General features: G+C 42.3%; 1 protein-coding gene across 3 annotated transcripts in view; it reads left to right on the top strand.

Annotated features, from left to right (window-relative positions):
• The window catches only part of INTU (inturned planar cell polarity protein), a 123,572-nt gene that overhangs the window by 35,673 nt on the left and 59,968 nt on the right, over positions 1–27,931 (top strand). For all 3 annotated transcript variants that reach the window (XM_075615563.1, XM_075615573.1, XM_075615553.1), the window contains exons 2-3: positions 2,756–3,333; positions 18,908–18,993. In XM_075615563.1, the coding sequence (XP_075471678.1) occupies positions 2,756–3,333; positions 18,908–18,993 (664 nt within the window). The remainder of the gene's footprint in view (positions 1–2,755; positions 3,334–18,907; positions 18,994–27,931) is intronic.

Here is a 27,931-nt window from a genome sequence, read left to right as displayed (position 1 = left end):
ATCATGTGACCAGGCAGTCACTAGATACATTTGGTGCACTGCTAGAGAGAGGGCAGGGCTCAAAAAGGAGTGTGCCCAAGCCTGTTTCAGAAGAAGAAGGGGATGTGACTTTGTAAATTGTTGCTATAGAAACCAAAAATGCTTGTTACGTTAAAAATGAAATTCAGATTTGTTTAAAAAAAAGAAAAATGCTACCAGTATTTTCTCATAGTACAGAACTGGTTTATTAAAAAAAAAAATAAAAAAAAAAAAAAAAACACATGGGATATTGCTTGGTCTGCAGTTTTAAAGGTCAATTCTTTAACAAGAAAAAAAATATATATTTTTAATTTACTTTTTAACATTTTTTTTTTTTAATATGTAAACTCCTATGTGAATACGTGAAGGGATAAAGAAAATGTTTGTGTTGTCCTGAAGTTATACTTGAAATAAGACATGTTTATATTATCTTCTAGTTGCGTGATTAAGCAATATTGTGTTAGGCCTATTTCTCCTAAAATTAACTTCTTTACTTCCTACATATTGTTTAGTTTGTTTAAGAGCTTAGATGTGTTTTCTGCAAAAATGTCATATACATACTTTAAAAGTTTTAAAAAAATTCAGAAAGGCTTATTCCTTAAAATGTTATGAGAAGGGGGTAGAAGATTTCAAATTGTGTTCTTTATCTGTTCGAAGATTACTTTTATTTTTTCATAATGGTGAATACAAAAATATCACTTGTTTTTGGTGAGTTTCCTACGTTCTGGGCTTTGTAACATGGTCTTTTAACTATAAAAGAATTCGTTAGCATTTGAACGCTTTGTGATGGGAAAAGTCTCTTAACTTGAAAAAGCTTAGCGGAACAAAACCCTGAATATAGTTGGTCTTTGTACGCATACGCACAAAAAAAAAGTAAGGTCCCTTCTTTTTTCAGGGTCCTATCCACTGATTATAAAGGCGAAAGCTGAAGTAGAATTAGAAAGATGTCATTCATGTTGTACATTTCAAAGGAATGCTCCAACTCTTGTGGATATGCTTGTTTATTCTGTCCCAGATCTTAAAGCCACAATTGAATGAGGCAGTGCTGTGTAAATGGCACCTTTGCATTGGTTGAATACTAAAATGCTTATATGAGCTGTTTCTGGAAAGGGGGCATCTGTTTTTTTTATTTCCATGCTTTATAAAAAAACAAAAAAAGGCTCGGTATGAAGCAGAGTACTGAGGGCTTAGAAGTATTGAGTGGCAGAGGCCCCAACTAACTGTAAGGATGTGATGAAATGCTTTATGTGCATTCAAGGAGTGAAAAGCCATTGCAATGAGGTGACAGCCAGGCAGGAGGTATATATGTGACGAGCCCAGTCTACGAAGTTGCCGTTTTGGAAAACGGCACCTTCAGTCCTAATAGAAAGAAGAGGTACGGGCGTAAGCCCATTAAAGAGACAAAGCTGTGCAGTGTTTTATTACACAATACATTGCAGGAGGCAATGGCTAAACATTTAACGTTTCATCGAAATGTACAATTCATAACTGACAAACACTCAACTTATTGCTACTGCTTTGTTTGATGTATTTGTCATAGATATATTTATAACGCGTTCGTTTTAACAGCAACCCTCAGTACAAAATTGTGTACTGTATATCCTTTAATAACCGCAGAGTAGGTGGTGATTTTGCACATTGTCTCTCTACTGTTTCTATTCATTACTCGATGTCTTACTGTACAGAATGTGAACATCCTGTCGGCTATCTGCCTGACTGTCACGGGTTAGGTCCTAGTATTCATGGAGCGTGACACTTCATGTGCTTCTACAATTAATAGAGACATTGACATCTGAGATATAGGGAACGTATGCAAAGGAAACGGAATATATTTTATTTTTCAGTTGGCAAAGTTTAAATGAATTAAACATTTACAAAAAAAATGTTTTAATTATAACTATTTTTTAGAAATAGAAAGGATGAGGTTTAAGAAACACTGTATGTGCGCTCTACAGTATTTATACTAATTGGTACATTTTGATATACAATGCATTTATTCTTACTACATACTCCAAAATAATTTTTTCATTAAAGCTACAAAACATGTAAAATATTATGTTTTTTTTTGTTTTTTTTAAATCCGTTCTGTAGTATTAGATAGTGACTTTTTTATTTATTTATTTTTTATTCAACTCGCAATCCAAGCAATATCCGACACGGTTGTTTTTAAATATATCAGTTCTGTAGTATTAAATAATACTTACTACATGTTTTTTATTTTAAAATTCAACTCTTAATGCCATTTTTTATGAGATTTAATATACTGAACATCCTTTGATTTCTATGGCAGATTTAGCCGACCTCCCAAACAGTGCAAGATCTTTATAACTCTTTCCTGTTTGTGATAATTTGTTGCCAATATTCCCCACAGTTTGAGCTGTAAACTGTAACAATAGTCCGTCACCTTAGTAATATCCTGATACATTGTAGCAGCTGAGTTACTAACTAAACTAAAGATTTGATTGGAACTGGATGGCGGCCATTTAGTTAGGCACATAATCAGAATTTTTAGATATTTATAATAGGAGCAACAAATGATTACCGGCTTGGGTAAGAATGGAGAATTATATACATAGTCAAATGCTTCCCATATACAAATAAGGGGGAAAAGTTGGTGGTGTCTAGTATTGCTGCTTTAAGAGTGTCTGTCTGTGATTTCAGACATTAGAAGATAAAATGTTCCCAATTAATACGTTCAATTTCAATTTTGCAATTCACATTGTTTTTGGTTTTTCAGTGAACTGGAGCCTGAATGGTTGGACAGCGTACAGAAGAACGGGGAACTTTTTTATCTTGAACTGAGTGACGGAGAGGAAGAAACACTCCTACCTCTTAGTCCCCCAGAGTCACCTGGGGTGAACCATGTGAGATTTAGGGAAAATGAAGCTGAGCTAATTTCCGAGGATATGAAGAAAGAGAGGAAGAAGACCGAGCCACATCTCAAGAGGCTTGCAAAAATACTGAAGAAGCAGCACATTGGCAAAAAAGCAACAGCCAGGTACAGTGGCCAAACAGGCCCAACATCCATCCTCAAGCACCAACCCAGCCACAAGATGGGTCTGATGGTGCATCAGCAGTACAAGGACACTTGCCTCTATGTGAATCCAAACCGGGTACTTGAAAATGGGCCAGGGGAGCAGCTCAACTTGCTGCAAGGGTTGATGGGGATTGTCAATCAGTCTTCGAGGAGCAGTAAGAGAGCTGAAAAGCAAGGAAGTCAAGATGCTACCCGCAGACTGACGAACCATGAAAAACTTGTTGTGCACGGCTTTGTTCAAGGAAGCCCAGCTGTCAGATGTGGCCAGATACACATTGGTAAGAGGGATGGGGGATTTGAAGAGTGTCCCACAGCATGTCCATAAATGATCATTCAAAACTCCTTTTATTTAGCTAACTTTGTCTAGAGATAAGATGTGTGGCCTACACAAAATGAGACAGTAGTATCAAAAGCAAAGAAAAAAAATTCTGTTATCATTTTTCCTACTTTTCTAGATTTGACTTTTTATGAAGGCACCAAATTGCTTTTGATTCTGGCGAGATAAGTCACCTGTAGTAGATGACTGCGAGTATTATGTCTTTTTTTTAATATACATCCATACACAAAATACTGCCAGTACTCCAAAATACCTAAAGAAGTGGAAAAGGTTACTTAATAAAGGAACCACATAAGTATTTTAGTGCCATGTTCACACATTTAATATATGTGCATGGACGCAATCTCCCATACAAATGAGCAAAAACAGGATGTCTACTGGGGTCACTATGTGCCACCAAGGTGACTGTCTTTGTGATATTCAGGGGAGGTCATACGAGCACTCAAAGGGTCAAGATATTGCAAAGTGCTGCTGTGTGTACATTAAACATTTCTCCCTTCTCCACTGCATCAAATTTAAGAGACTTGTTAACGTTTCTTACATATGAAACAGATATGCTAGCTAAAACCATTTAGGGCCATGTTGACTAAACAGTCCTAAGCCAGAATGCACCTTAGCAGCCCGTTCAAGTAATGGGCCATCAAATGCCTTAAGGCTCAGCAGCACTTTGTCAATGAAGCTCTTAATCCACACGAGGCCTGGCAGAGAGTGATCCGATATAAATTTGAGTAAATTATGTTAACATACGCAGTCTTAATTTCCTCACTAACTCTGCCTTCTGCTCTCTGATCGCTCCCCAGATCAAGTTTTGATTAAGTTAAATATACAAGGGACAAATGCTCAAAATTTCACTTGGCATCAGTTTCAGGCCACAAACTGGCAGATGCATACTGTAGGTCCCTAAATATCATATTGTAATGTTGAAGGCTATTTTTAGCATCGGAAAATTTGTTTCCGACACGTCAGGAGTTAGAATGGGATCTACAAAAATAAATGTATTTAACTTCTTCAAACGCTCAATGTTCTTTAAATCTGTTTGTATATGCATTATAAATAGATCCAGACAGGACTCGAGTTGCCAAGCGCACATTTATGTCTCAAAAGTTCTGAGCGTCTGAAAACCGTGTTTAAATAAAAACACCTGGTCGACCCCCTAACTGTCAAGTGTGTGTATATATATCTATCTAGATATAGATATTATTTAGGTTATGGTGGGTGAAAAGGTGACTAAAAACCTTCCACCGTATAGCATATAAAATATAGATATCGAGAGAGAGAGAGAGAGAGAGAAGAAAGCAGGTACTCCAGGTCTTGCTGTAAGGGGGAAAAAGATTTTATTAGAATAGAGCAATGTTTTTGTAGCAGGTTTTTTTGCACCCAGGCAGTTACTGATTTCTTTAGTGGAGTGACACTACGTGTGTGTGTGTGTGTGTGTGTGTGTGTGTGTGTGTGTGTGTGTGTGTGTGTGTGTGTGTGTGTGTGTGTGTACACACCATGTGAATATTTATAGTATGCATGCCGTTGACAATCTTCTAAATCTCTGACTAAAAATGTAATTCAAAAAGTACAATGATGTATTTAATATAATATAATGAAACCTTAAACTGAATATTGGCCTGTTTCACAATACTGTATTTTCTTACAAAGTGCTGGATTCTGCACAGAATGTGACAAGGTAGAAAATGTGCTTATGTTTCATGAGTTGTTAGTAGTATAACCGAAGGTTAAACAGAAAAGTCAATGTTTTTCCCTTCACTGTCTTTTGTATGACCTTCAAAAAGTCATTTAAATGCACAAAAAAAAAGTATTTTATTAAATTATTAAACACTGATGTGTTCCTTTCACAAAACCAAACGTATCTTTTATGTTTGCTGAGCACTAAAGCACAATGTCCTGAAATCATTTTCTCAGCTTTCTACAGTATGTTTGCGAAACAATCTGCTCTTAAAGTATCTATCCCATCTTCATTGACACATTTCGCCAGTTTTCATTGATTGAAAATGAACTAAATGTCAGATATTTAAAACTGCTCTAAAATGGTTAAAAATACAGATGGTCTTGAATTAAAAAAGGTGTAGGGATATTTAGGAAATCAATGATTTGATTAGAATAAGCAAGATGGCTACTTTAGTAACAGGCTCTCTAGTGCTGTGCTGTTGAAGTTATAGGCTGGTACTGCATTTGGTATTTCCCCATAAGCGAAACTTCCGCCATTTTCTCCCCCACCCCCATCCACCCTGAATCTTTTGTATGCCGGTTGCACTTGCCCAATACAATTCTCTCACTTCCTCTCCCTCTCCACCTCTCCCCCCCCCCCCCCCTCTCTTTATAGTAGTTCGATAAATAATGTTTATCTCAGCCGGAGCCAGCAAGCACAACACAAATACACAGACGAAAGCTATAACTGAAAGCAGGGCATAAAAGAGGGAATCCTATCTGACTTGGTGCTGAACGCCACATCACAGGCTTACACAGGGCTTGCTTCCACTCTCTGATGGGGTAGGGACCATCCAGACCTCTGGTGCAATTCGTTGCAGAGTTGAAAGTCCTGCTCTCCTTTTCTCAGGCACAGCTACAGTCCCGTAGCGCACAACCCATTTACATTTATATCTGACAAGGCTCTCATTTTCGGGTGTCTCTGGCAAAGCCTTGCAGCACACTGCATCTTCCTTCTGCACATTAGGCTCAGAATGAGCTCTGGAGCTCTGATTGTGTTTCCCTTTTCTAGCTTCCCCTCTACCGTAGGAAAGCATGGTAAAGGGGTTGGCGACCAATCACGGCATGGATCCTGCTCGCGAACCCATTAGGAGACGAGGGATCGCCTGCATTGGCCAATCAGGGTTGGGGGCTGGCTTAGTGTAAAGGTGTGCTCACCATAAACAAGGCGGGACCCCGGTACTGAGGTGGGAATGGGTAGAAACGCCACCCACAGCCACAGGGGCACGTCTCGAGAGAGGATGGTCAGGCAGCCGGGTCAGGATTGGAGAATATAGATTAGTCTTGATACTTGCCGAGGTCTGAGGTAGGAGCCAGTAGAATAGTCAGAGTCCGATAGCCATGGTCAGGCGTTAGAGCCAGTTGGATAGTAGAGGTCCGTAAGCTGTGCTCGGGTTTGGAGAGATGCGGAAGGTCAGAGGTAAGCCGGGGTTGGTAAGCCAGAAGTGCGGAGTCGCCGGGTCGGTACACAGGAGATCAATCTGGAAAGCAAGGTAATAGAACACAGAAAAAGGCAAGACAAGGAACCAGGAAGTGGGAGAACAACGCTACCAGGAACTAGGCTCAGCCGAAGTGCAAGTGCCACAGCTGAGCATATATGGGAGAACAGCACCAATGAGAGAGGGGAGGAGTAGAGGTGCGGCCTCAGCGGAGGCAGGAATAGGTGGAGCGGTGCAAGAGACAAGTGAGTGTGATGCAGTGTTGACGCGCAGCTGGGGAGCGGTGCACATGCGTCACGTGTGTGCGCGCGCCGCACGTCGTAACCGGGGAGCGGAGCCAGACTCCGTGTTGTCCACAAAGCTCTTCCGTGCGTGCGCTGTATAGACAGTGGGGTTGCGCTAGGCAGCAGGTAAGGACTTACACTTAGATAGTTAAAGGGCTTGTGGAGAGAAGTTTAAACGGGCCAATGGAGGCAGCGCCTACCAGAGCGACTCGGCAACGACTTCCCCTGGCTGATAGGATATGTCCTGCTGGGAGGTAACCAACTGCTCTGGTTTTCGGGTGCATAGCCCCCTGGCCCGATCTTTGTATAAGGATTCTACTCAATCTGTGCCGGGTTTTGCTGCGGTTCAGGTTTTCCAACTCACCTGCCCTTTCTGCTCACTGTGGCCATTTTAAGTACTGGCAGCCTGCTATATAAGGCTGCAGCTCCTAGTGGGAGTCGCCCAGCAAAGTTCTTACATTTGCAGCTCTTGTTGGTCTTTGCAGTCATGATTTACCTTTTTGCCTGTTTTGATTCCCCTGTTGCTGACCCTGGATCGTAAACCCGAAGCCGCTACTTTCTGCCTGCCCTGACCTCTAAATTCTTCAAAAGTTCAGGGGAGCGCCAGCGTTCACGTCACCGTCATGAAAGAAAATAACAGAAACAGCATGGTGTAGTACAATCTCAGGACTCCTGAAGAAGTCGTACCGACGAAACACGTTGAATCATTGTTCATCCATTGCGCATTCGTGACGCGGAGTCCTGGCAGCCGGAGATCTTTCTACACAGCCTTTCCGCCCTCAACTTCACTCAGCCGGAAGTGCCGTGGTTGTGAGCCGAGATGCGGAAGTGAGCCTTAGTGTGTGAACCGGTGAATAGGTTGAACAACAGTTGGGATTTCGTACCACGAACTGCCAATATGTACTGAATGTGAGTGCACATCTATATGCTTTTATTGTTATTGTAATACAATTTGAGATATACTACGCAATTAGTATTTTTCATTATATCCTGGGTATACGAACCACGGATGTTAAGAAAGATTAACAAAGGAGTTTATACATGTGGAGTTCCTGATCCATTGCTCCATTCAGACAGAGGATTGTCTCTGTACTGCCTTAATGAAAAGGAGGAAAGTGTGAGTGGAATATTTTTCACTTATATAGTATCTATTCGAGTTGAAATTGTATTACACCATGCTGTTTCTGTTATTTTCTTTTATGACGGTGACGTGAACGCTGGCGCTCCCCTGAACTTTTGAAGAATTTTGGGATCCAACAGACTAAGAAAACAGTCTTTGAAAAGGGTTTTGAGCAGCTTTTCAATTAGCACCTCACACTGGGTGGTGGATTTAATTAATCACAATATACTCACTAATTGATCACAGTTCACAATATTATATTTTTATGTCACTTTACTATATGATATATTTTACATTTATTATTATTATAGGACACTATTCACTAAAGTAAGCACCGTTACAATTAATTGTTTTGAAGTGCCCTGACCTCTGCAAGTCTCCTGGACTTTGCAACTCTGCCGCCAGCCCTGACCCCTGCCTGCTTACTGACTACGGATACTCTTACAGAACTCTGGTCGGTTTATTTGCATCCCTACCTCAGCCCTGCGGGTCCGCTCCCTGATTTGAGATGAGCACCGTCACATTTTGCTTGGCCAAACATGGACCCCGATGAGGTAATGCGAGCCGTATCTCTCCAAGAGGAACTACTCGGAGATCATGAAACACGTCAAGTCAAGCAAACCCAACAGATGGCACTCATTTCTAGCTTAATTCAGGACATTATAATCCGACTGGATACACTCATGGGGGGTTCTAGCTCTGCACTACCATTGCTGGCAGCAGTTTTGACACCAACTCCGTCATCCCCTACACCCAGGGAACCATGGATCCTGACGCCTCTACATTATGGAGGGGACCCTATGACTTGTAGAGGATTTTTGAACCAATGTTCAATTCAGTTTGAACTCCAGCCCTCTATGTTCTGCACCCATCGATCCAGGGTAGCCTATGTAATTTCCCTAATGACAGACGAGGGTTTGGCCTAGGCCTCCCCTCTCTGGGAAAATGAATCCCCAATGGTTAACAATATTGCTGCCTTTCTCCAAGCATTCAAGAGTTTTTGACGCTCCTGGTCGCGGGACTTCTGCTTCGCTCCTTCGAATCCAGCAAGGAACCCGTACTGTGGGCAAGTATGCCATTGAATTCCGAACCCTTGCTGCGGAGACGGGCTGGAACAATGAACTCTGCTGCCAGCATTTTGGCAGGGGCTTTCTGAGGGTTTAAAGGACGAACTGACTTTCCGGGACACCCCCAAGGATCTGGAGGAATGAATTGCTCTCTGTATCCAAATGGATCTCTGAATGCGAGAACGACAGACCGAACGAAACTGGCCCTCAAAAACCCCAATAATCCGTCTTGCCCCCCACTTTTAGACCCCTCTTTCTACACCTCTCTCTGTGGATGAACCAATGCAATTAGGTGATACCAAATTACCTGGGCAGGAGAGAACTAGGTGACCTGTCTGTACTGTGGGCTCAAAGGTCATCTTGTCTGAAATTGTCCTAAAATCGAGAAACCCCAGTGCCCAGTAAAGATAGAGGAATATTCTCTGGGCATTTCTTCTATTCCTTCTTCATCACAACTGTCACGGCTCCTTCTGCCGGTTTCACTCCTTGGGACGAGTCTCCATCTTCATTCAGGCGTTTGTGGATTCAGGAGCCACAGGGAATTTAATTGACCACACATTTGCGGAACCTCACTTCATTCCTCTCCATACTAGGGAGATTCCGTTAGCAGTAGTGGCCATTGATGAAAACCCCCTGATACCTGGGACCATCACACTCGAGACATCCATTGCTGGTTTCAATTGAGGCCCTTCACAAGGAGACACTTTCCTTCTATGTCATTTGCTCTCCCTCGACTCCAGTGGTCCTAGGACTTCCTTGGTTGCAGCACCACAACCCCAAGATCGATTGGGCGACCAATCAAGTGACAGCCTGGGGACAACATTGCCATGGATCTTGCCTTTCGAGGTTCGGCTACCTACAGAGACTTCCTCGTCATGCCTTCCAGTCTTTTACCAGGACTTTGCCAATGTATTCGACGAAAAACAGGCAAAAGAGTTACCGCCACACCGACCTTATGATTGTCCCATCGATTTGCTCCCAGGGGCCATCCATCCTCGAGGCCGCACTTACCCCCTTTCGGAACCAGAAACCAAGGCAATGCGGAAATACATTTTGGAGAACCTCCAGCAAGGGTTTATTCGCAAATCAAGTTCCCCCGCGGGTGCAGGCTTCTTCATTGTTTCCAAAAAAAAAAAAAAAACAGTTCTCACAGGCCATGTATCCATTACAGAGGGCTACATAAAATCACTGTAAAAAAATCGGTATCATCTACCCCTCATTCCTGAACTTTTCGACCACTTATGCAAGGCTACGATCTTCACCAAACTGGATCTTCGCGGAGCTTACAATTTAATTCGGATCAGAGAGGGTGATGAGTGGAACACATCCTTTAATACCTTTTTAATACCCGTGACAGTCACTATGAATACTAGGTCATGCCATTCGGGTTATGCAACGCACCAGCTATATTTCATCAATGAGATTTTCCTGGATCTATTTGACCAATTTCTTATGGTATATCTGGACGATATCCTTATCTTTTACAGTTCCTTGTCCGAACCTCGGGCACAGGTTGACTGGTCCTCCAAAGACTTTGCCAAGCTCAAAGTGTCAATTCGAATAGAAGAAGATTTCTTTCCTTGGGTATTTCATCTCTTCCCTTGGGTATGAGATGGATCGTGCGAAAGTATCGGCAGTGCTGAATTGGCCCTTACCGCTGGGCCTCAAACAGATGCAACGATTTGTTGGGTTCGCCAACTACTACCAATGATTTATCAGGAATTTCTCTAAGGTGGTTGCACCCATTATGGCTCTTATTAAGAAAGGGGCGAATCCTAAGATATGGCTTTCACGGGAGACCAGTACTTTTTAACACCGAAACCTTCTGGGTTCACTATCGCCAAGTACAGGACAAAGTAATTTAATAAACAGGGTTTATTCTGCAGAACTAGCAAATACACAACATATACATTATACCAAACTTACCACACTGGGGACCTGGGGGATGTCTCTAGTCTCACTAGGTGCAGGGACCCGCTTCAAATGGGTTTATCCTGTCCGCTTCTCTGCTTCAGGATATCAGACTGCTGAACACACAGCAGCCACTCTAACATGTATCTCCAGCTGGTCACAGTCAAACTCCACACTCCTTCCCAGAGTGTCTCTCAGAGTGACTAGTAAACAAACAATACAAACCGGCGCTTAAAGAGTTCAAGGTGGATCTGTATATAGTCCAAATGGATAGAATACCAAGAGGTTGCAAATCCAATCTCACGCTTCCAAAGTCCACAGCAAGTAGTTAAATGGCATAGGAAAAGCAAACAGAGAGAATCATCATAGTGCAACAATGCTACTAGAATACATAGACAAAACAAACAAGACAAACAATAAACAGACAAAAGCAAGGCTAAAAAATTAATATAAAGAGTTAATTTAATACATAAAGTTAAAATAACAATCAGGAACGCTGGTAGATGACGATTCCGGTTTGGAAAAACCAGAATCCTACTCACAAGATGTTTGTATAAAATGCGCAGTGTTAAGAAGGTAAGGTGGTGACTCCCACGGCATCAGATTAGTATCGGCTGTCTCTGGGCTGCTCCATGCGCTGTCCCTCACTCCTTGGCCGGAAATGCATCTCTGGGGGTGGTTTTAAGAAAAAAATGCCTCTTCCTGCTGCTTGTACACGAACATACACTCGTGAGAGATCTGCCTTTGTTCAAGAATAAACAGACAAGGTTGTATGGTGCTCTGAAACAAAAGGCAGCAAATATTGTGATAACAGCTGAGGTCTTGGGTGGAGTACCCCTCCAAAGAAAATAATGAATGAGGCTAGGATATAATACTCCCACAGGCCTAGTAGATGTGTAACTGGAAATATAGTCCCACAAGCACTGAGGTAAGGACAATATACACCTGCCGGTGTCCAGCATCAGAACAACATCATGGCAATTACATGGGGTATATAAACAATAATCCTTACAGCCACTTGTAGGAAAAGGAGAGTGGAATGGACTCACATTAAATATTGAAACTCACGTGGTTGAGGAGCCTTAAAGGCCACTTGTCCTGGGTATACCGTGCCTCCGTTCATGTAGATCAATATGCAAAGAAGGAGAAAGAAACGAAGCACTGGTTCCACTGTTAGCTTGAAAAAACACAGAAGTGCGTTCCCATAATAAACAAGTTTAATGGATCAGAAAAACGAAACAAACAGAGCACCTACGCGTTTCGGGCTTGTGGCCCTTTATCAAGGTGAATAAAAACAGCTTACCGGAGTGTATTTAAATACCTGATCCTCGCGCTGCTGTAACCAATCCCCCGTCACTTCCTGGTTTGAAAAAAGCGACGCGGGACGTGTGACGTCAGCGCGTTGGAGACGGTGCAATACAACAAACTTTATTATAACATTAAAAAATTGACACTCCGCAAATGAATGAAAAAACGTGTATAAACATTAAAACAAAGTTTAAAAAACAAATCAAGAAACAATGGAATAGTTAATTCATTGAGTTAAAGCAAATAAATGCCTCATTCATGAGTTAAACATGTTCTATACCTGTTGGACAACCGCAGTTAGAGTTCAATGGAAATTGTATTTGTAAATTTGGAAAGAACATACATATACATATATAAATGGCAATATAAGAGCAATAATCTTGAGCAATAAGTAAAAATAAAAATAATATATATAAATCACTCAATATGAATAATGAAAAATTGCCACTCACAATAGAATCGATGATATCCAACTTTAGACAAATACTGTCCACAACCATTTAAAGTGTTCATAATAAAGTGAAAAAGATATTCCTCATCAAAAAAATATATAATAATGGTCTTTAACAGAATGAGACAATCCCAACAACACATTTGACAAAAAGCCATTGGTAATGGATTAAGAATATGAATATATATAATAAGATCTTTTTTATTAAAAATTAATACTAAATGAACATATATATATTTATTGTTGATATCCTTATATTTATTCCATAGAAAATGTTCCGAACTAAAAAGATATATATGTAGAGACAAATGTGCTTCCCATGTGGGGGAGGAAAGAAAAATTACAAATATTTGTTAAATTAGAGCAGGACAGGCCCAAGGTCCCAGTCTGAATTGAGACAACTTGGGATACGAGTCTTTAAGGTAAAAATCCAGAAGAGCTCTCTCCTGTCTAAAATACCATTTCTGTCCCCACCTCTAATGGGACACGGTATATGCTCTATACCAATATATGAGAAATTGTTTACATTACCCATACTACAATTGGTAAAATGTAAAGAGACAGGGTGATTAACATCTTTTTTAATAATTAGGCGTAAGTGCTCGAGTATACGAACTTTCAGAGCCCTAATTGTTCGGCCTATGTATTGTTTTCCACAACCACATTTAAGTAGATAAATTACATATGTAGTATTGCAATTTATGAAAGATGTAATTTTGTAACTATTCCCTGTGGTAGTAGAAGAAAATTCAGATTTGGTTTGCATGTATTTACATTTTAGACATTTAAAACATCCCTTAGGTAAATTATTAACCAATTTCTTGGTAGTGAACAAACTGGGTGAAATATAGTTTGAAATTGTTCTTGCCCTTTTGAACACAAATTTGGGACCTTCATTAAAGACATGTTGTAAAACACGATCAGCAGCTAGTACACCCCAATGTTTTCTTACAATACTTTTAATTTGATTTGCTTGTTTGTTGTATTGCATGACAAACAGTGGGGACTGTGAAAAAGAGTTTTTTCCTTTTTTGTTTTGTAGTAATCTTGATTTGTCCATGTTATTAACCTCCTTACATAAAACATTTAACTCCAAGCGGGAATATCCCCTGGCTTCAAAACGGTTCATAAGATCCATTGATTGGTTCAAGAAATCCTCTGAATTAGTACATATTCTTTTTAATCAGATCAATTGACCTTTTGGTATTCCCTTAAGTAGGGACCTGGGGTGGCAGCTGTAAAAAAGTATTGCGTGAATTAATTTTACGATAAACGTTCGTGCTAATGTTCATGGCCATATCAATAAATAAATATAAGTCTAAATAATTTATATGGTGAAAATCATAGTGATAAGTGAAGTGCAAATTTAAGTCGTTATTATTAAGATACTCGGTGAATAAAAGAAGAGTGTGTATGTCCCCGTTCCAAATAAAAATAAGATCGTCGATGTATCTTTTGTAAAAGGTGATAAAGTGTCTAAAAGGGTTATTATCTCCAAACACGTGGACTGACTCCCACCAACCCAAAAAAAGGTTTGCGTAGGAGGGGGCAAAGCTTGTGCCCATAGCAGTACCACGTGTTTGGAGATAAAAAACATCATCAAACATAAAATAATTGTGCGTTAATAAAAAGTGTATAGCATTCAAAATAAAGGTGCTCTGTGATGGTGAAAAATTAGAGTGTTGTAAATAAAATCTGACAGCTGCCATCCCCTGTTCATGTACAATGACTGTATACAGTGATGTAACGTCTAGTGTAAGCCAGATAAAGTTGTTTTCCCAATCAGTGGAACCGAGTTGAGTCAGGAGATCACCACTGTCCTTGATATATGAGGGCAATGATTGTACAATGCCCTGTAAGAAGTGGTCCACGTATCTCGATACATCATCTCCCAAAGATCCAATACTAGAGACTATTGGCCTCCCAGGAGGGGAGACCAAAGTCTTATGGATCTTCGGGAGATGGTGAAAAATCGGGATAACTGGATAAGGACGGAACAGGAAATAAAGTTCCTTTGGGTCTAAAACACCCAACAAGGAACCTTCTTCAAGAAGGGTTCTTAACTCCTTTAGAAACACAGAAGTCGGGCCGCCATGCAGTCTAACATAAGATGATTGATCTAACAATTGGCGCAAAGCCTCATTTTTATAATCAATTCTATTGAGTACCACGATGGCCCCTCCCTTGTCCGCTCCTTTGATAATCACAGGGGCTGCTTCACACGCTGTCCCTCACTCCTTGGCCGGAAATGCATTACTGGGGGTGGGTTTAAGAAAAAATGCCTCTTCCTGCTGCTTGTACACGAACATACACTCGTGAGAGGTCTGCCTTCGTTCAAGAATAAACTCCAAATGACTGCCCAACGCGTTTCGTGCGCGTGCGCACTTCTTCAGAGCACTAGTCACTCTGAAGAAGGATCCCCTGATCAGCAGTGTCCCTTATATTTCCCTTGGTGGCTATCCTTTAACAATGAGCAAGGGCAGCCAGTTAAGAGAAACAGTGCGTGGGGCTCAGACCTGGTAACTGATTCTATGAACTAGTCCCCTACTGTACCTTTGCCCTGATCATATATTTGCTGTGGAACAGCTCGGCTAAATTGATTACAGAAACTCCCTATTTATGTAAATGACAGGACTTAGAATTACACACAGCTAGCCCACATTCCCTGTACTTCCCCAGATATTACATACATTGGGCTGAAATATACATTACTTAGCCAGCCAATGTGTACAGTTTTAGGGGTAACTAGCTGGGATTTCTCTTTATTAGGTCAGCCGGCTACCCCTACCATTACAATGGTTCTCTGAGGATCTTCTGACTTTCGAGAAACTCAAGTCCACCTTTTCTCCTGCACCTGTTCTGATCCATCCAGATCCTACAAAATCCTTCATGCTTGAAGTGGACGCATCCGATCAGGCAGCCAGAGACGTTCTTTCTCAAAGGAAGGATTTTCATGGGAAACTCCACCCCTGGCCTTCTTTTCTAAAAAAAAAAAAAAAAAAATCTGCCATGGAAAGGAATTATGATGTTGGAAATCGGGAACTTCTGGCTATGAAAATGGCCCTTAATGAATGGAAAGGCATGTGGGTATGTAGCACACCAAAACAGTGCAAATAAATGCAAAAAATGCGATACTTACGCACAATGCCAGAGCTCCTGGTTCAAGGATGGCCTATTTGCAGCAATCCAAGAATACAGCAACAGTAAAGATGATCCAGGGCTCCACGGATTTTTAGCAAAAGAATTTATTCATAATACACAACGTTTCGGCCGCACTTAGGCCTTTGTCAAGTGACTGGTAATGACCAAAGTGAGGCCGAAACGGGTTGTATTATGAATAAATTATTTTGCTAAAAATCCGTGGAGCCCTGGATCATCTTTCCTGTTGCCTTAATGAATGGAGACATATGCTTGAGGGGACAACTTCTCTGATTACAATCCTTACAGACCACAAGAACCTCAAATACATTGAAGGAGCAAATAGACTCGGGACGCGTAAGGCGAGGTGGGCTTTCTTCTTCACTCAGTTCAACTTTGTGTTCTCTTATTGTCCAGGATCCAAGAACCTCAAAGCAGATGCTCTATCCCGACAAATCTCTCCTGACGGTTCCGAGGAGGTAGTGCAGGGGCCCATCATTCCAACTTCACAGATCATCTCTGCCGTATCAACATCACTTTTGCAACAGATTTTGCAGGCTTAGGCAGAGGATCCTAGGTCAACGTCCACACGTTAGTCTAAATTATTTGTTTCGCCCCTAATCCGAAATGAGGTGTTGCTCTGGGGTCATAACCCCAACACGGCTAATCACCCTGGGCTTAGGCAGACTTGCGATTTCCTCGAACGAATCTTTTGGTGGCCAGAGATCCGCAAAGATGTAAAGGAGTTTTTGGCAGCCTGCATTATATGTGCTCAGACGAAGGTGTCAAGGACGTTACCCTGTGGGTTTCTCCAGCCCTTACCTGTTCCCACCCGCCCATGGACCCACATATAAATGGATTTTATCGTGGAACTTTCTCCCTCCAGGGATATGACTACCATACTGGTAGTAGTCGATCGCTTTACTCGTCAAGCTCATTTTGTTCATCTCAGGAAACTACCTACAGCTTCGGCACGATCTGAAATCTTTATGTAGGAGATATTTCGCCTTCATGGAGTCCCAATGGATACCACGGATCCCAATTCGTCTCAAGATTTTGGAAGGCCTTCTGTCAAAGAATGGGAATTTCCCTTCATTTTTCTTCTTCCTACCATCCCCAGTCCAATGGAATCACGGAAAGGGCCAATCAGTCCTTAGAACAATTCCTGCAATGCTGTGTGTCTGAGCTACAGGACGACTGGGTTGATCTGCTCCCGTGGGCCGAGTTTTCCTGCAATTCCATGAAGCACGATTCAACACTGGAAATACCGTTCTTTTATGCCGACGGGTACCATCCCCGCTGCCCTTCCTCCTTCCAGTCCCCTCTCTCTGGAGTTCCTACAGTGAGTGACAAAATCCAAGAACTCCAATTACTCTGGAAGAAAATCCAGGTCAATCTGACCAAAGCCTCCCTCCAGCAAAAAAAAAACCAGGTGTATAAACGTCGACAACCACCGCCTCCGTTTCAAGTGGGAGATCAGGTTTGGCTGGCTACACAAAATATCCGCTTGAAACTGCCTTCCTCCAAACTCGGCCCCAAGTTCATTGTACCTTGCCAAATCCTGAAACAGGTCAACCCGGTTACGTTCAAACTGGAACTTCTGGATAATTTAAGAATACACCCTGTGTTCCATGTCTCCCTCCTCAAGCCGTTCGTCCAGAACACCCTCCCTACTCCTACACCGTTCTTGGTGGATGGCCAGGAGGAATTTGAAGTAAGCCAAATACTGGATTCCCGTAGATCCCGTGGCGGGCCATTGGAAGGGTATGGACCCGAGGAAAATTCATGGATCAAATCCAGGGATGTCCGGGTGTTTCATCAGAAATTTACCTGGCAAAACGGCATAGATCGCCTGGAGGTCTCTCCACAAGAGGGGGGTACTGTAAGGATTCTGCTCGATCCATGCCGGGTTTTGCTACGGTTCGGGTTTTCCATCTCGCCTGCCCTTTCTGGTCACTGTGGCCATTTTGGGTACTGGCAACCTGCAGTACCTAGTGGTAGTTAGGCTGCAGCTCCTAGTGGGAGTCGCCGATAAAAGTTCTTACATTTGCAGCTCTTGTTGGTCTTTGCAGTCACGCTTTACCCTTTTGCCTGTTTTGATTCCCCTGTCGCTGACCCCAGACCGCGACCTCGCTGCTTTCTGCCTGCCCTGACCTCTGCCTGTCTCCTGGACTTTTCAACTCTACCTCCAGCCCTGACAACTGCCTGCTTACCAACTATGGATACTCTTACAGGAGTTCCTGGGCTCTGGTAGGCTTATTTGTATCCCTACCTCAGCCCTGCGGGTCCGCTTCATGATTTGAGACAAGCACTGTCACACTTTGCTCCGAGACACTATCTTTTGTCCCTTGCACCTCTTCTCCTGCTCCAGTCCTAGCAGCAGCCATTTTCTCTGGACATGCGGGCTAGCCCTGGAAGTCCAGAGACTCTGGCTGTGCTTTATTGTTGCAAAAAACAAATTTTTATACTTTATTAAATTTTCAACAGCAATAAAAGAATCACAATTACAGGGTATGCAAGGGGCTACACAGTGCATTCAAACCAGGTAACTCTGGGGTCTGGTGGTCTCCAGGGAAGGACGACAGGGTCCAGGGACTGGGCTAGCCTTTGTTTTACTGGTCCCTGGGCTCCTTTCAGTCAGTGTCCTATAGTGTTTTGATGATGCAATGAAAATCATGTCAATGTTCAGCCCTCTTTATGCTAGAGCAGTGTTTTTCAACCAGGGTTCCACATGCATCCCTGAAAGGTTACTGCAATTTTCAGGACACTTCAAAATTGTGCCAAATACAGAATAATTTACAATGCTCTGATCCCAGACACACTATCAGATAGTATTGGGGTTCCTTACAGTGCATCTGATCTCAGATGCGCTATTAGAGAGGGTTGGGGTTCTGCAGAATTTCACAATGTAAAAATAAAGTTCCTTAACCGAAAAAACTTTGGAAACCACTGTGAGTAATATTTGGTAAAATGTCACTTGCTATGCGTGATATATATTTTTTGATGTTTATTTTAGTGATGCACATCCTGTGAGATTTTGATTTCAGGTGTATCTTTTTTTTTTTTTTTTTTCCTTTTTAGGAGATACCCTGGTTGCTGTTAATGATGTGGAAGTTAACTCTGAGAATATAGAAAGAGTTCTATCTTGTATCCCTGGCCCCAGGCAGGTAAAGTGTATTAATTGCTGCAGATTATTGGCATCCGCAAATGCCACGGTCTTTATCTTCATTGACATCATCTTCTCATCTTTGTTCGTTTTAATTTAACTTTATCCTTTATTTTTGCTAAAATGATAGCGTTTCTTTCATTAAAACATTTTAATTTTTCAATAAAATGTAGAAATGTCCAAAACCTGATTTATCTATCATAAGTTTCAAAAAGTCTGGCAACCCTGGATATCCCACACAGGTACACCAGGCCTCAACCCTCTTACCATAGTAATCTAAACCAGACTGGGACTAAGCTCTACCTGTTGGGACGCTATGAGACCCTGGCGACCAGCCCTCTGCCCCACCTCTCCCCTACCAACGAGGCCTAGTGAAGTCTGCCTCCTGCCACACTTGAAGGATGTTTCAAAATCAAGCCTGAACAATAGAATTAGCCTTAAACTCTCCACTTGCACATCAAAGATGTCAGCCAGATAACCTCAGACATGTACCTACTGTATAGGAATCTGTAAATTCTTGAACTGAAACAGGACCACAAATTAGAAATTTCTCAATGTAATCAAATGTGCCAGTAATTCTCCCTCCTTCCTTACCACACTCATTCATGTGTATTACCTGCGTGTATTACTCATTAACTGTGATATGAACATCTTTAATTAAAAAATAATAATAATTAATACTAATTTTTTTTAAGTTGGGAATTTTCATCATTAGAAACAAAATTGATAATCCATTTGTGACAATCCTAATTCTTATTTAGATTGTTTTGCTTCGTGGTTTTTATTTGAGTTAGTTATAGGTTTTTATTTTATGATCATCTGTGCCAGAACTAGGCCTTTTCATATGTTTTGGTATCGCACCCCAATCTGGCGTTAACTGCCATTGACTTTATTGGCATTTAACGCCAGAATGGGGGCAATATGCCACATCACAGCTTAGATAAAACTGGTGTATGAGTCATGACGCATTTGAATGGCTATAAACTAGCATTAGTGGTTATCTGCCTTTTTGTGATTACTGAGAGTACAGCAATGAACAAGAACAACTACTGTATTACTGTATGAGCACATTCACAAGTCTCTGACAGGTCCCCAAACCTGCCTTACCTTATAATAACACAGCATACAGAGCTTTCACTGCAGACAGGGTTTCTGGACAGTGACATGCAAAGGAGCACTTATAGTGCGTCACTTTTAGTACGTTATCAACTTTAACATGGATCCCTCTGAATTCTCTGAAACCTGTGAATGTGCTCATAAGAGTTCTTTATCATTGCTTTATGGGGAGGAGTTGGGACTTTTTTAGATCACCATAACATCTGTGCTGTCTCTAGCTCTGTGTTTTTCTCTTGCTGTTGCTTAGTAACGCTTTGCTTCAGTCCCTCCCCTTCGCTGTTCCCTCTGCTTCTATGATGATGGCAACAGGCTGAGTGACAATTCTAGTACCAAGATACAACTACTCTTCCCCCTCCCCTGGGGTCTAGTTTGTCTTATTCTCTTCCTGCTTCTATGGAGTGTTTCCTGCTTTATCCCTCTTTGTCAGAGCTGTAGCCGTTTGTACTGGCAGTCTGTGCTTAACCAAAGCGTAGTTCTCCTTGGTGCCAAATTCTTTGTAGAGAAAATATAATCCTTGCTGCATGTCCTGTTCCTCCTTTGAGTCCAAAAGGGCTACTGTATGTACCCACTCAGATGGAATCTTCAGATATATAAATCATGCTGGTAGACTTTCTTTTGTTATGCCTGTTCTGCTCCTTCTATCAAATTGATTCATGTGTAGAGGACATGAAAGACATAAGATGCATATACTACATGCAAGCACAATATGCACTTTCCATCCAGTTTACTACAGTATGAAGTAGAACAGGGGGACGCAAACTTTTCCTGCTGTGCCCCCTCTCTTTCTTGTCCCACTATCGCCCATCCGCGTCTAATGACGCGGCAGGGTCATGTGACGTTACGTGACCCGCGGCGTCATTTAACGCGTGTGACGTCACTTCACATGGCCCGCCACATTGCCATGGCGATGTGTCACAACCGGCTGAATTCCGGTAAGTGGAGTGTTGCAGGGGCCTCACGCGATCCCACGGCAAATGTCGTAGGGAAGAGCGTGGGGCCTCTGCAACCGCCTGCGCCCCCCCCAGCAAAATCTTTTGGCCCCCATGGGAGGGCGCACCCCCCAGTTTGCGCACCCCTTAAGTAGAGCAGTCATTCCCAGCTCCAACTGGACTTGACTGGAGTTGGAAATTGCCAATTGCAGTTTATTTGCTCACCATATTGTTTATTTATTTAGTAGGTTTAGCGCTTGGTGTAGGCTTATATAATTTTGCTTTTTCTTTTGTCTGGTAGTCTGTGGCTTATCTCACCCTTGCCCCCCTAGAAATAGTATTGTTTTTTTGTTTTTTTAAATATGCCTTAATTTTTGCATTTTGGAACGTTTTCCCCTTCATTTATTTGTTCCTGTAAATAAATATAATCAGAGATTCAAAGAAGACTCTATCATTGCATGAAATAAGTGTATGAATTTACCTGCCTGTTAAAGTTTACTGAGGATAATATCAAAAAGTGGTATCGCAGCCCTCCTATATAGAGTGGTGCTTCGTGCTTATTAAAGAATGATTGATTGTACGCAATGTACTATAAATATGTGATATATATATATATATATTTGAAAATCTTGGTTGTGGGTGTCTGTAGACTATTTGATTGATCCGTCGGTCCGCCCGCCCTCCCACGGCTCTCATTGGCCGGTGCTCTAGCCCACTGTTACATTCACACACCACGCTGCATGCCCGCAGCCTCATACACTCCACACCTTTGAGCCCGATCTCCGGCGCTCTCCCTCCCCCCGGCGCTCTCCCTCCCACAGACCGCTCCCACTCACCCCCCCCCCCACCCCTCAGAGCACACTCTCTCCGGCTCTTTCCCCTCCACAGGCCGCTCCCCATCCCCGAGAGCGCTCCTCTGGCTCTTCGCCTCTCCCTTCACCGGCTCCTACCTGCAGCCAGAGGGGAGTGAGATGCGTGGCCAGGGTGTGAGATGCGTGCGTCTCCGCCCGTGAGCACCGGCCGCCCAAGCTGCCTAAGAACTTCGCCTTCCACGTGGCCCACGAGTGGGCGTGGGGCTGTAGGGGCAGCTTCATCCCCACCCGTTACAACAGCAGCCGGACCAAGTGTGGCTACTGCGGCCTGTACTTCTCCCCCAACAAGTTCATCTTTCACTCTCACCGGGCCCTAGACTTCAACTACACCCAACCGGACGCCGCCAACTTCAATAGCTGGCGGCGGCAAGTTACCGGACACCACTGACAAGCCCGAGGAGGAGGGCGGTCGGTACCCGGAGGAGGAGGGCGGTCCGGGAGACGGCGGGGAGGTGGGGCCGCGGCCCAGCTCCTCTGCGTCATCCCCAGGGTTAGACCGGTAGCCGGCAGAGGGCAGGAGGAGCGCGGCCGGGTGCGAGGTGAGGAACCGCAGGGGGAGGGATCTTTCACGTGTCCCTGCCTTTCACCCCCCCCCAGACCTGCCTTTCACACACCCTCCCGGACCTGCCTTTCAACCCCCCTTCCCCACGGACCTGCCCTTCAACCCCCCTCCCCCCAGACCTGCCTTTCAACCCCCCCGACCTGCCTTTCACCCCCCCCGACCTGCCTTTCACTCCCCCCCCCGACCTGCCTTTCACTCCCCCCCCCGACCTGCCTTTCACTCCCCCCCCCGACCTGCCTTTCACCCCCCCCCCCGGACCTGCCTTTCACCCCACCCGGACCTGCCTTTCACCCCCCCCCCCCTGGACCTGCCTTTCACCCCCCCGACCTGCCTTTCACCCCCCCGACCTGCCTTTCACTCCCCCGACCTGCCTTTTGCCCCCCCCGACCTGCCTTTCACCCCCCCCGACCTGCCTTTCACCCTTCACTCTTTCACCCTTCCCTGCCTTTTACCCCCCTTCCCTGCCTTTTACCCCCCCCCCTTCCCTGCCTTTCACCCCACCCTTCCCTGCCTTTCACCCCCCCCCCCCCCCCGTCCCTGCCTTTTACCCCCCGTGCAATCCCGGGCAACGCCAGGTATATCAGCTAGTAATATAAATAATGTAAACGTGCAATTGAAAAAACAATAAGAAGTGTGAAAACAATTGGTGATAAAATGCTGCTCAACCCTTTTCCTCTTCTGTATACTTGGATCGGAACTTTGGGGAGCGCAGGTGTCACCATAAAGATAAAAGACTACATTGTATTGTATTGTATGTCTTTATTTATATAGCGCCATTAATGTACATAGCGCTTCACAGTAGTAATACACGTGGTAATCAAATAAATAACAGATAATATAAATAACAGATCATGGGAATAAGTGCTTTAGACATAAACATAACATTAAGGAAGAGGAGTCCCTGCTCCGAGGAGCTTACAGTCTAATTGGTAGGTAGGGAGAACGTACAGAGACAGTAGGAGGGAGTTCTGGTAAGTGCGTCTGCAGGGGCCAAACTTTATGTATCATGTGTTCAGAATATACACAGTGCTATTCTTATGCAGTTTTATTATAAGCCTGTCACGGTAACTTGTGAAGGGTTATAATATACACATCTCTGGGTTGAATTGAACATGACTAAGATATGATAAATTAAGTTTATTCCTTAAAAAGGTGAACACACAAGATTGCACAAATAGCATACATAGTATAATCAGCTTCCCACTGTTTCTAATCTATGATATCTGCCAAATGGAAACTCACCCTTTTCAGGATGTAAAAAAGCCTTTCCCATTGTGTGGTTTGCACAATAAAGTTGAGCTACTCCTCTATCAGGGGTCTTGATATTGATGGTCACTATGTGATGTGCCCTCTGTAAAAAAAAAATAGCACAAATAGCGTAACTTTGTATAAAATCATATCTATATTGATCACAGCATCGCACTTACATAAGTCACAGAAGTATTAGGCACGTAATGATTATAGATGAGTGGCTCGATCGGTTTCTCCCCTGTCCCAGTGTGCGTCTCTCCGCCCTGTTTGCCGGGCTCCCGGTAAGCATCACGTCACATCCAGTGGTGGGCAGCGTCACTTCCGATACCTCCGGGATTGTACTGGAGAATGGGCTGCGCTTCTCTTGGGGATCCGGTCACGCCTACAACAACGACTACGCGTTTCGCGTAACCAGCCTCCTCAGGAGTCATAATTCCTTAGTCTCATCTTGACTTATTTATAGCCCTTTCTTAAATCTGATTGGATAGTGGAATCATTTGGATGCTTATGATTGGTATACAACCTTACGATGAATAATGACATGATTATTTATACAATATAGTTAAAAGCCTACTGCTAACATACTAACCTATAATATCATATCCATACATTTAAAAATTAAACATACATAATTAAAAAAAAATAATAAAATAAATAAAATTAATGAATAGATAATACAACATCAAACACTACTAATAAAAAACAAAACAATATAAATTAACATATAAATAAGTTATAATTCACTATGACATTAGAACTCTAATAGATAAATATTGCTATTAATGGTAACTATTTGACAAGGGAACATTTCCAACATAGAGGCTCATTGTAAATATCCAGAGAATATAGGTGTTCAAACATAAAAAGAAGAGAAATGGAAAATGAATTAGTAATATAATTATATTATGGTTTGATCTACAATTATTAAATCGAAAGAACATTAAACACACACATGTCCAACCATATGTGTTGTGTGTTTTAATGTTCAGCCACACAAAGAAACGCTATTACTTTCTTTTGTGGTTAATTACATGCCCCTTAGAGCAGGTATTATATTTGTTTTTGTTTTTTATTGAAACTCCTCTGAAGTATTATTTAAGGGTGACCATAGCTGTAGCTGCTACATTAACATTCCCCGTCAGTAAAGCTGTCACATCGCGAGTTAGTGAAATGTGGTAATATATCTCTTTGTCTATCTACAACCTTCTCTTAAAAAGCAATTTATTCCCTGGTTGTTAAACCAACTCCAATCAAAACCAGAAGGCTGAGTGATTTCTGTGATAGTCCCTTGGAGAATTTTAATCTATAACTTTATTTTAAGTTACGAAATAGAAAAACGCTGAAAACACAGTGGATTTATTGTTTGGCACGCCAACAAAGTAACATGGACACTGATGATTGAGTGATGTGGTATCATCTCCAGTAACGTACCGTAGCATGGTAAATCACAATTCTTCATCATTGCACTTCAAACCTTTTAAGTGCTAGAGCTCTGCTTCATACTTTCATTCATGGTTTCGTTTTTAAAGCTGCAGTTTAAGCAATATTCTACTTTTTTTGGGTTTGTTTTTTAAATAAATCGGTTCTGTACTATGAGAAAATACTTGTAGCATTAAAAAAAACTATTTTAAAGATATGATAAATGTATTCTAATGTAACAGACATTTTTGTTCCTATAGCAACCATATACAAAGTCACATCCCCTTCCCCTTCTGAAACGGCATCACCTTTGTGAGCTCTGCCCTCTCTAGCAGTGAACCAATTGAATCTAGTGCCTGCCTGGTCACATGATCTGCCTCACAGAACTTTGGCTGTCGGTGCAGCAGAAGATTACCCAAGATGCATGTAGTGAACCCCCAGCTGAATTTCAGCGATCGATTACAGGTGAACGGATCAATCAGCAATTTAGCTAATCACTTGTCAGTGTGCAGATTGTATTCATGCACATATTGAATTAACTTCTTTTTATTTATTTTTAAACGACAGCTTGAACCGCAGCTTTAAACTAGATTAGCATAAAAGCACAAACAAACATAAACCATACAAAAATGTAGGGATGCATTGTTTTGGGTACAGAGTGAATGCACTGAGAACCGTCAGTCAATTGAGACAATATAGTTGGATACTTAAAGAAGCGAATAAACTGCAGTATTGCTTTAACCCATGTACCCAATAAGTATATCATTCATAAAGGAATCAGAGAAAAGATATGATCTTCATAAACAATCAAATTCTATGTATGCTATTATTAGTGCTAACCAGTCCCACAGTGCTTTACCATGTTTACAATACAGATAATATAATACAGATGGCATAAGTGCATCAATATACAAATGTAACATTGTGAGAAAAGAGTCCCTTCCCTGAAGAGATTGCAATCTAGGCTGCATATGGCGAGACCATCAGAAACCGTAGAAGTAAATGTGAGTATATTGGTTAGAGTGTGTATATGTACATACTGTAGATTAGTGGTTATCTAGGACTATTTCAACGCTTTGTTGAACAGGTGAGTTTTGAAGTTAGAGAGAGAAGGTATTTGGGGCATAAAGAGATGGAGGGAGGTTAAGAGGTAGGGTGCAGCATGTGAAAGAGGTTTCAAGTTGTAGAGAGCTGTAGTAACAGGTGGGTTGGAGAGGAAACAGGCCTGAGCTGATTGTAGAGAGTGAGTAGAGATTTAATTATATGAGATAGGGAGGGGCAGAGGTTTGAGGAGCCTTGGAAGTGAGAAGAAATAAACAAAAGGAATGGGAGCGCAAAAGAAGAAAAGATGATCACTAAACGTGGAAAAATATCTATTTATAAGGACATATATTAAAAAAAGTACAAAACTTACAATAAAAATACGATCATGTAGATCCTAACACACCAAGCCTGTAAACATCACAAACGGGACGTCCGCAATCTGAACAGAAACCTCTCTCCGGATAGCTGATGGTAAATGCTGAAGGGAATCTCTAGACCGGCATCTCTGTCAAAGTTCCTGCGGTGGTGTGAACGCTGTTGGGCGTATCGCGTCGTCACGCCACTACCCAGCATGCACTGGCACTCCTAGGCGTTTCGTGTCACGTTGGAGCAGCATATTGTCTCTATCACCACTCCTGGGGTCTCTAGGAACAATCTCAATTCCCCTAAAGCGCAGGCCTTCAACTTTTCCTCCATGTTTTAAAAGAAAATGATGAGCAAGGTTGTGGACTTTCTTGCCTCTGGAGATATTAATTTGGGCATTTTTAATTCCACTAATGTGCTCACCAATTCTAATCTTAAACGGCCTTGTTCATTGTTAATTATGTTTGTTATATTGTTAACTAATTGTTAGGCTGAGGAGTGTACCACCTCCCTAGACGAGTGTGTATCGATCTCATTGGTCAGCTGGCTGTACTTAGTGAGCACCAATGATTAGTGTGCCTACCCCCTGACGAAGTGACCCATGTGACACGAAACGCGTAGGAGTGCCAGTGCATGCTGGGTAGTGGTATGACGAAGCTATACGCCCATTAGCGTTCACACCACCGCAGGAAGATGCTGGTCTAGAGATTTCCTTCAGCATTTACCATCAGCTATCCGGAGAGGGGTTTCTGTTCAGATTGCGGACGTCCCGTTTGTGATGTTTACAGGCTTGGTGTGTTAGGATCTACATGATCGTATTTTTATTGTAAGTTTTGTACTTTTTTAATATATGTCCTTATAAATAGATATTTTTTTTGCACGTTTAGTGATCATCTTTTCTTCTTTTGCGCCCCCATTCCTTTTGTTTGTGTTTGTGAGTTCTCTAGCCCCGCTGATCACGGGAGACAGGGAGCAGCACTGAAGAGAGATTACCATAGGAGATCTGTGACGGCCAGCGCGCACTTACCTTTCCACTTTAAGTGAGAAGAAATACTTTGTAGTGAATGCAGACTCTCCTATGAAGTCAAAGTAGAGTTTTCAGGAAGAAAGAAGCAGAGGCTGAGATTATCCTCATTGCAGCTTTGTGAATAAATTGAAGGTAGAAAGCAGGGAGGCCAGTAAGAAGATGGTTGCAGTACTCCAAATGGGAGAGCATGCATTAACATGTTAGCAGTACAAAAACAGTCAGAAAAGGTCATATTTTAGCAATGTTATGGAAAAGAAGCGGCAAGCGGTATTGTTAAAACCATACAATTTGAGGTGCGGAGAGAACAAGAGCAGAGTAAAATATGACACCTACACAATGGGTTTGGGGAAGTGGAA

Source organism: Ascaphus truei, chromosome 1, assembly GCF_040206685.1.
Source record: "Ascaphus truei isolate aAscTru1 chromosome 1, aAscTru1.hap1, whole genome shotgun sequence".
NCBI lineage: Eukaryota > Metazoa > Chordata > Amphibia > Anura > Ascaphidae > Ascaphus > Ascaphus truei.
This window is presented reverse-complemented; position numbering and strand designations above follow the sequence as displayed.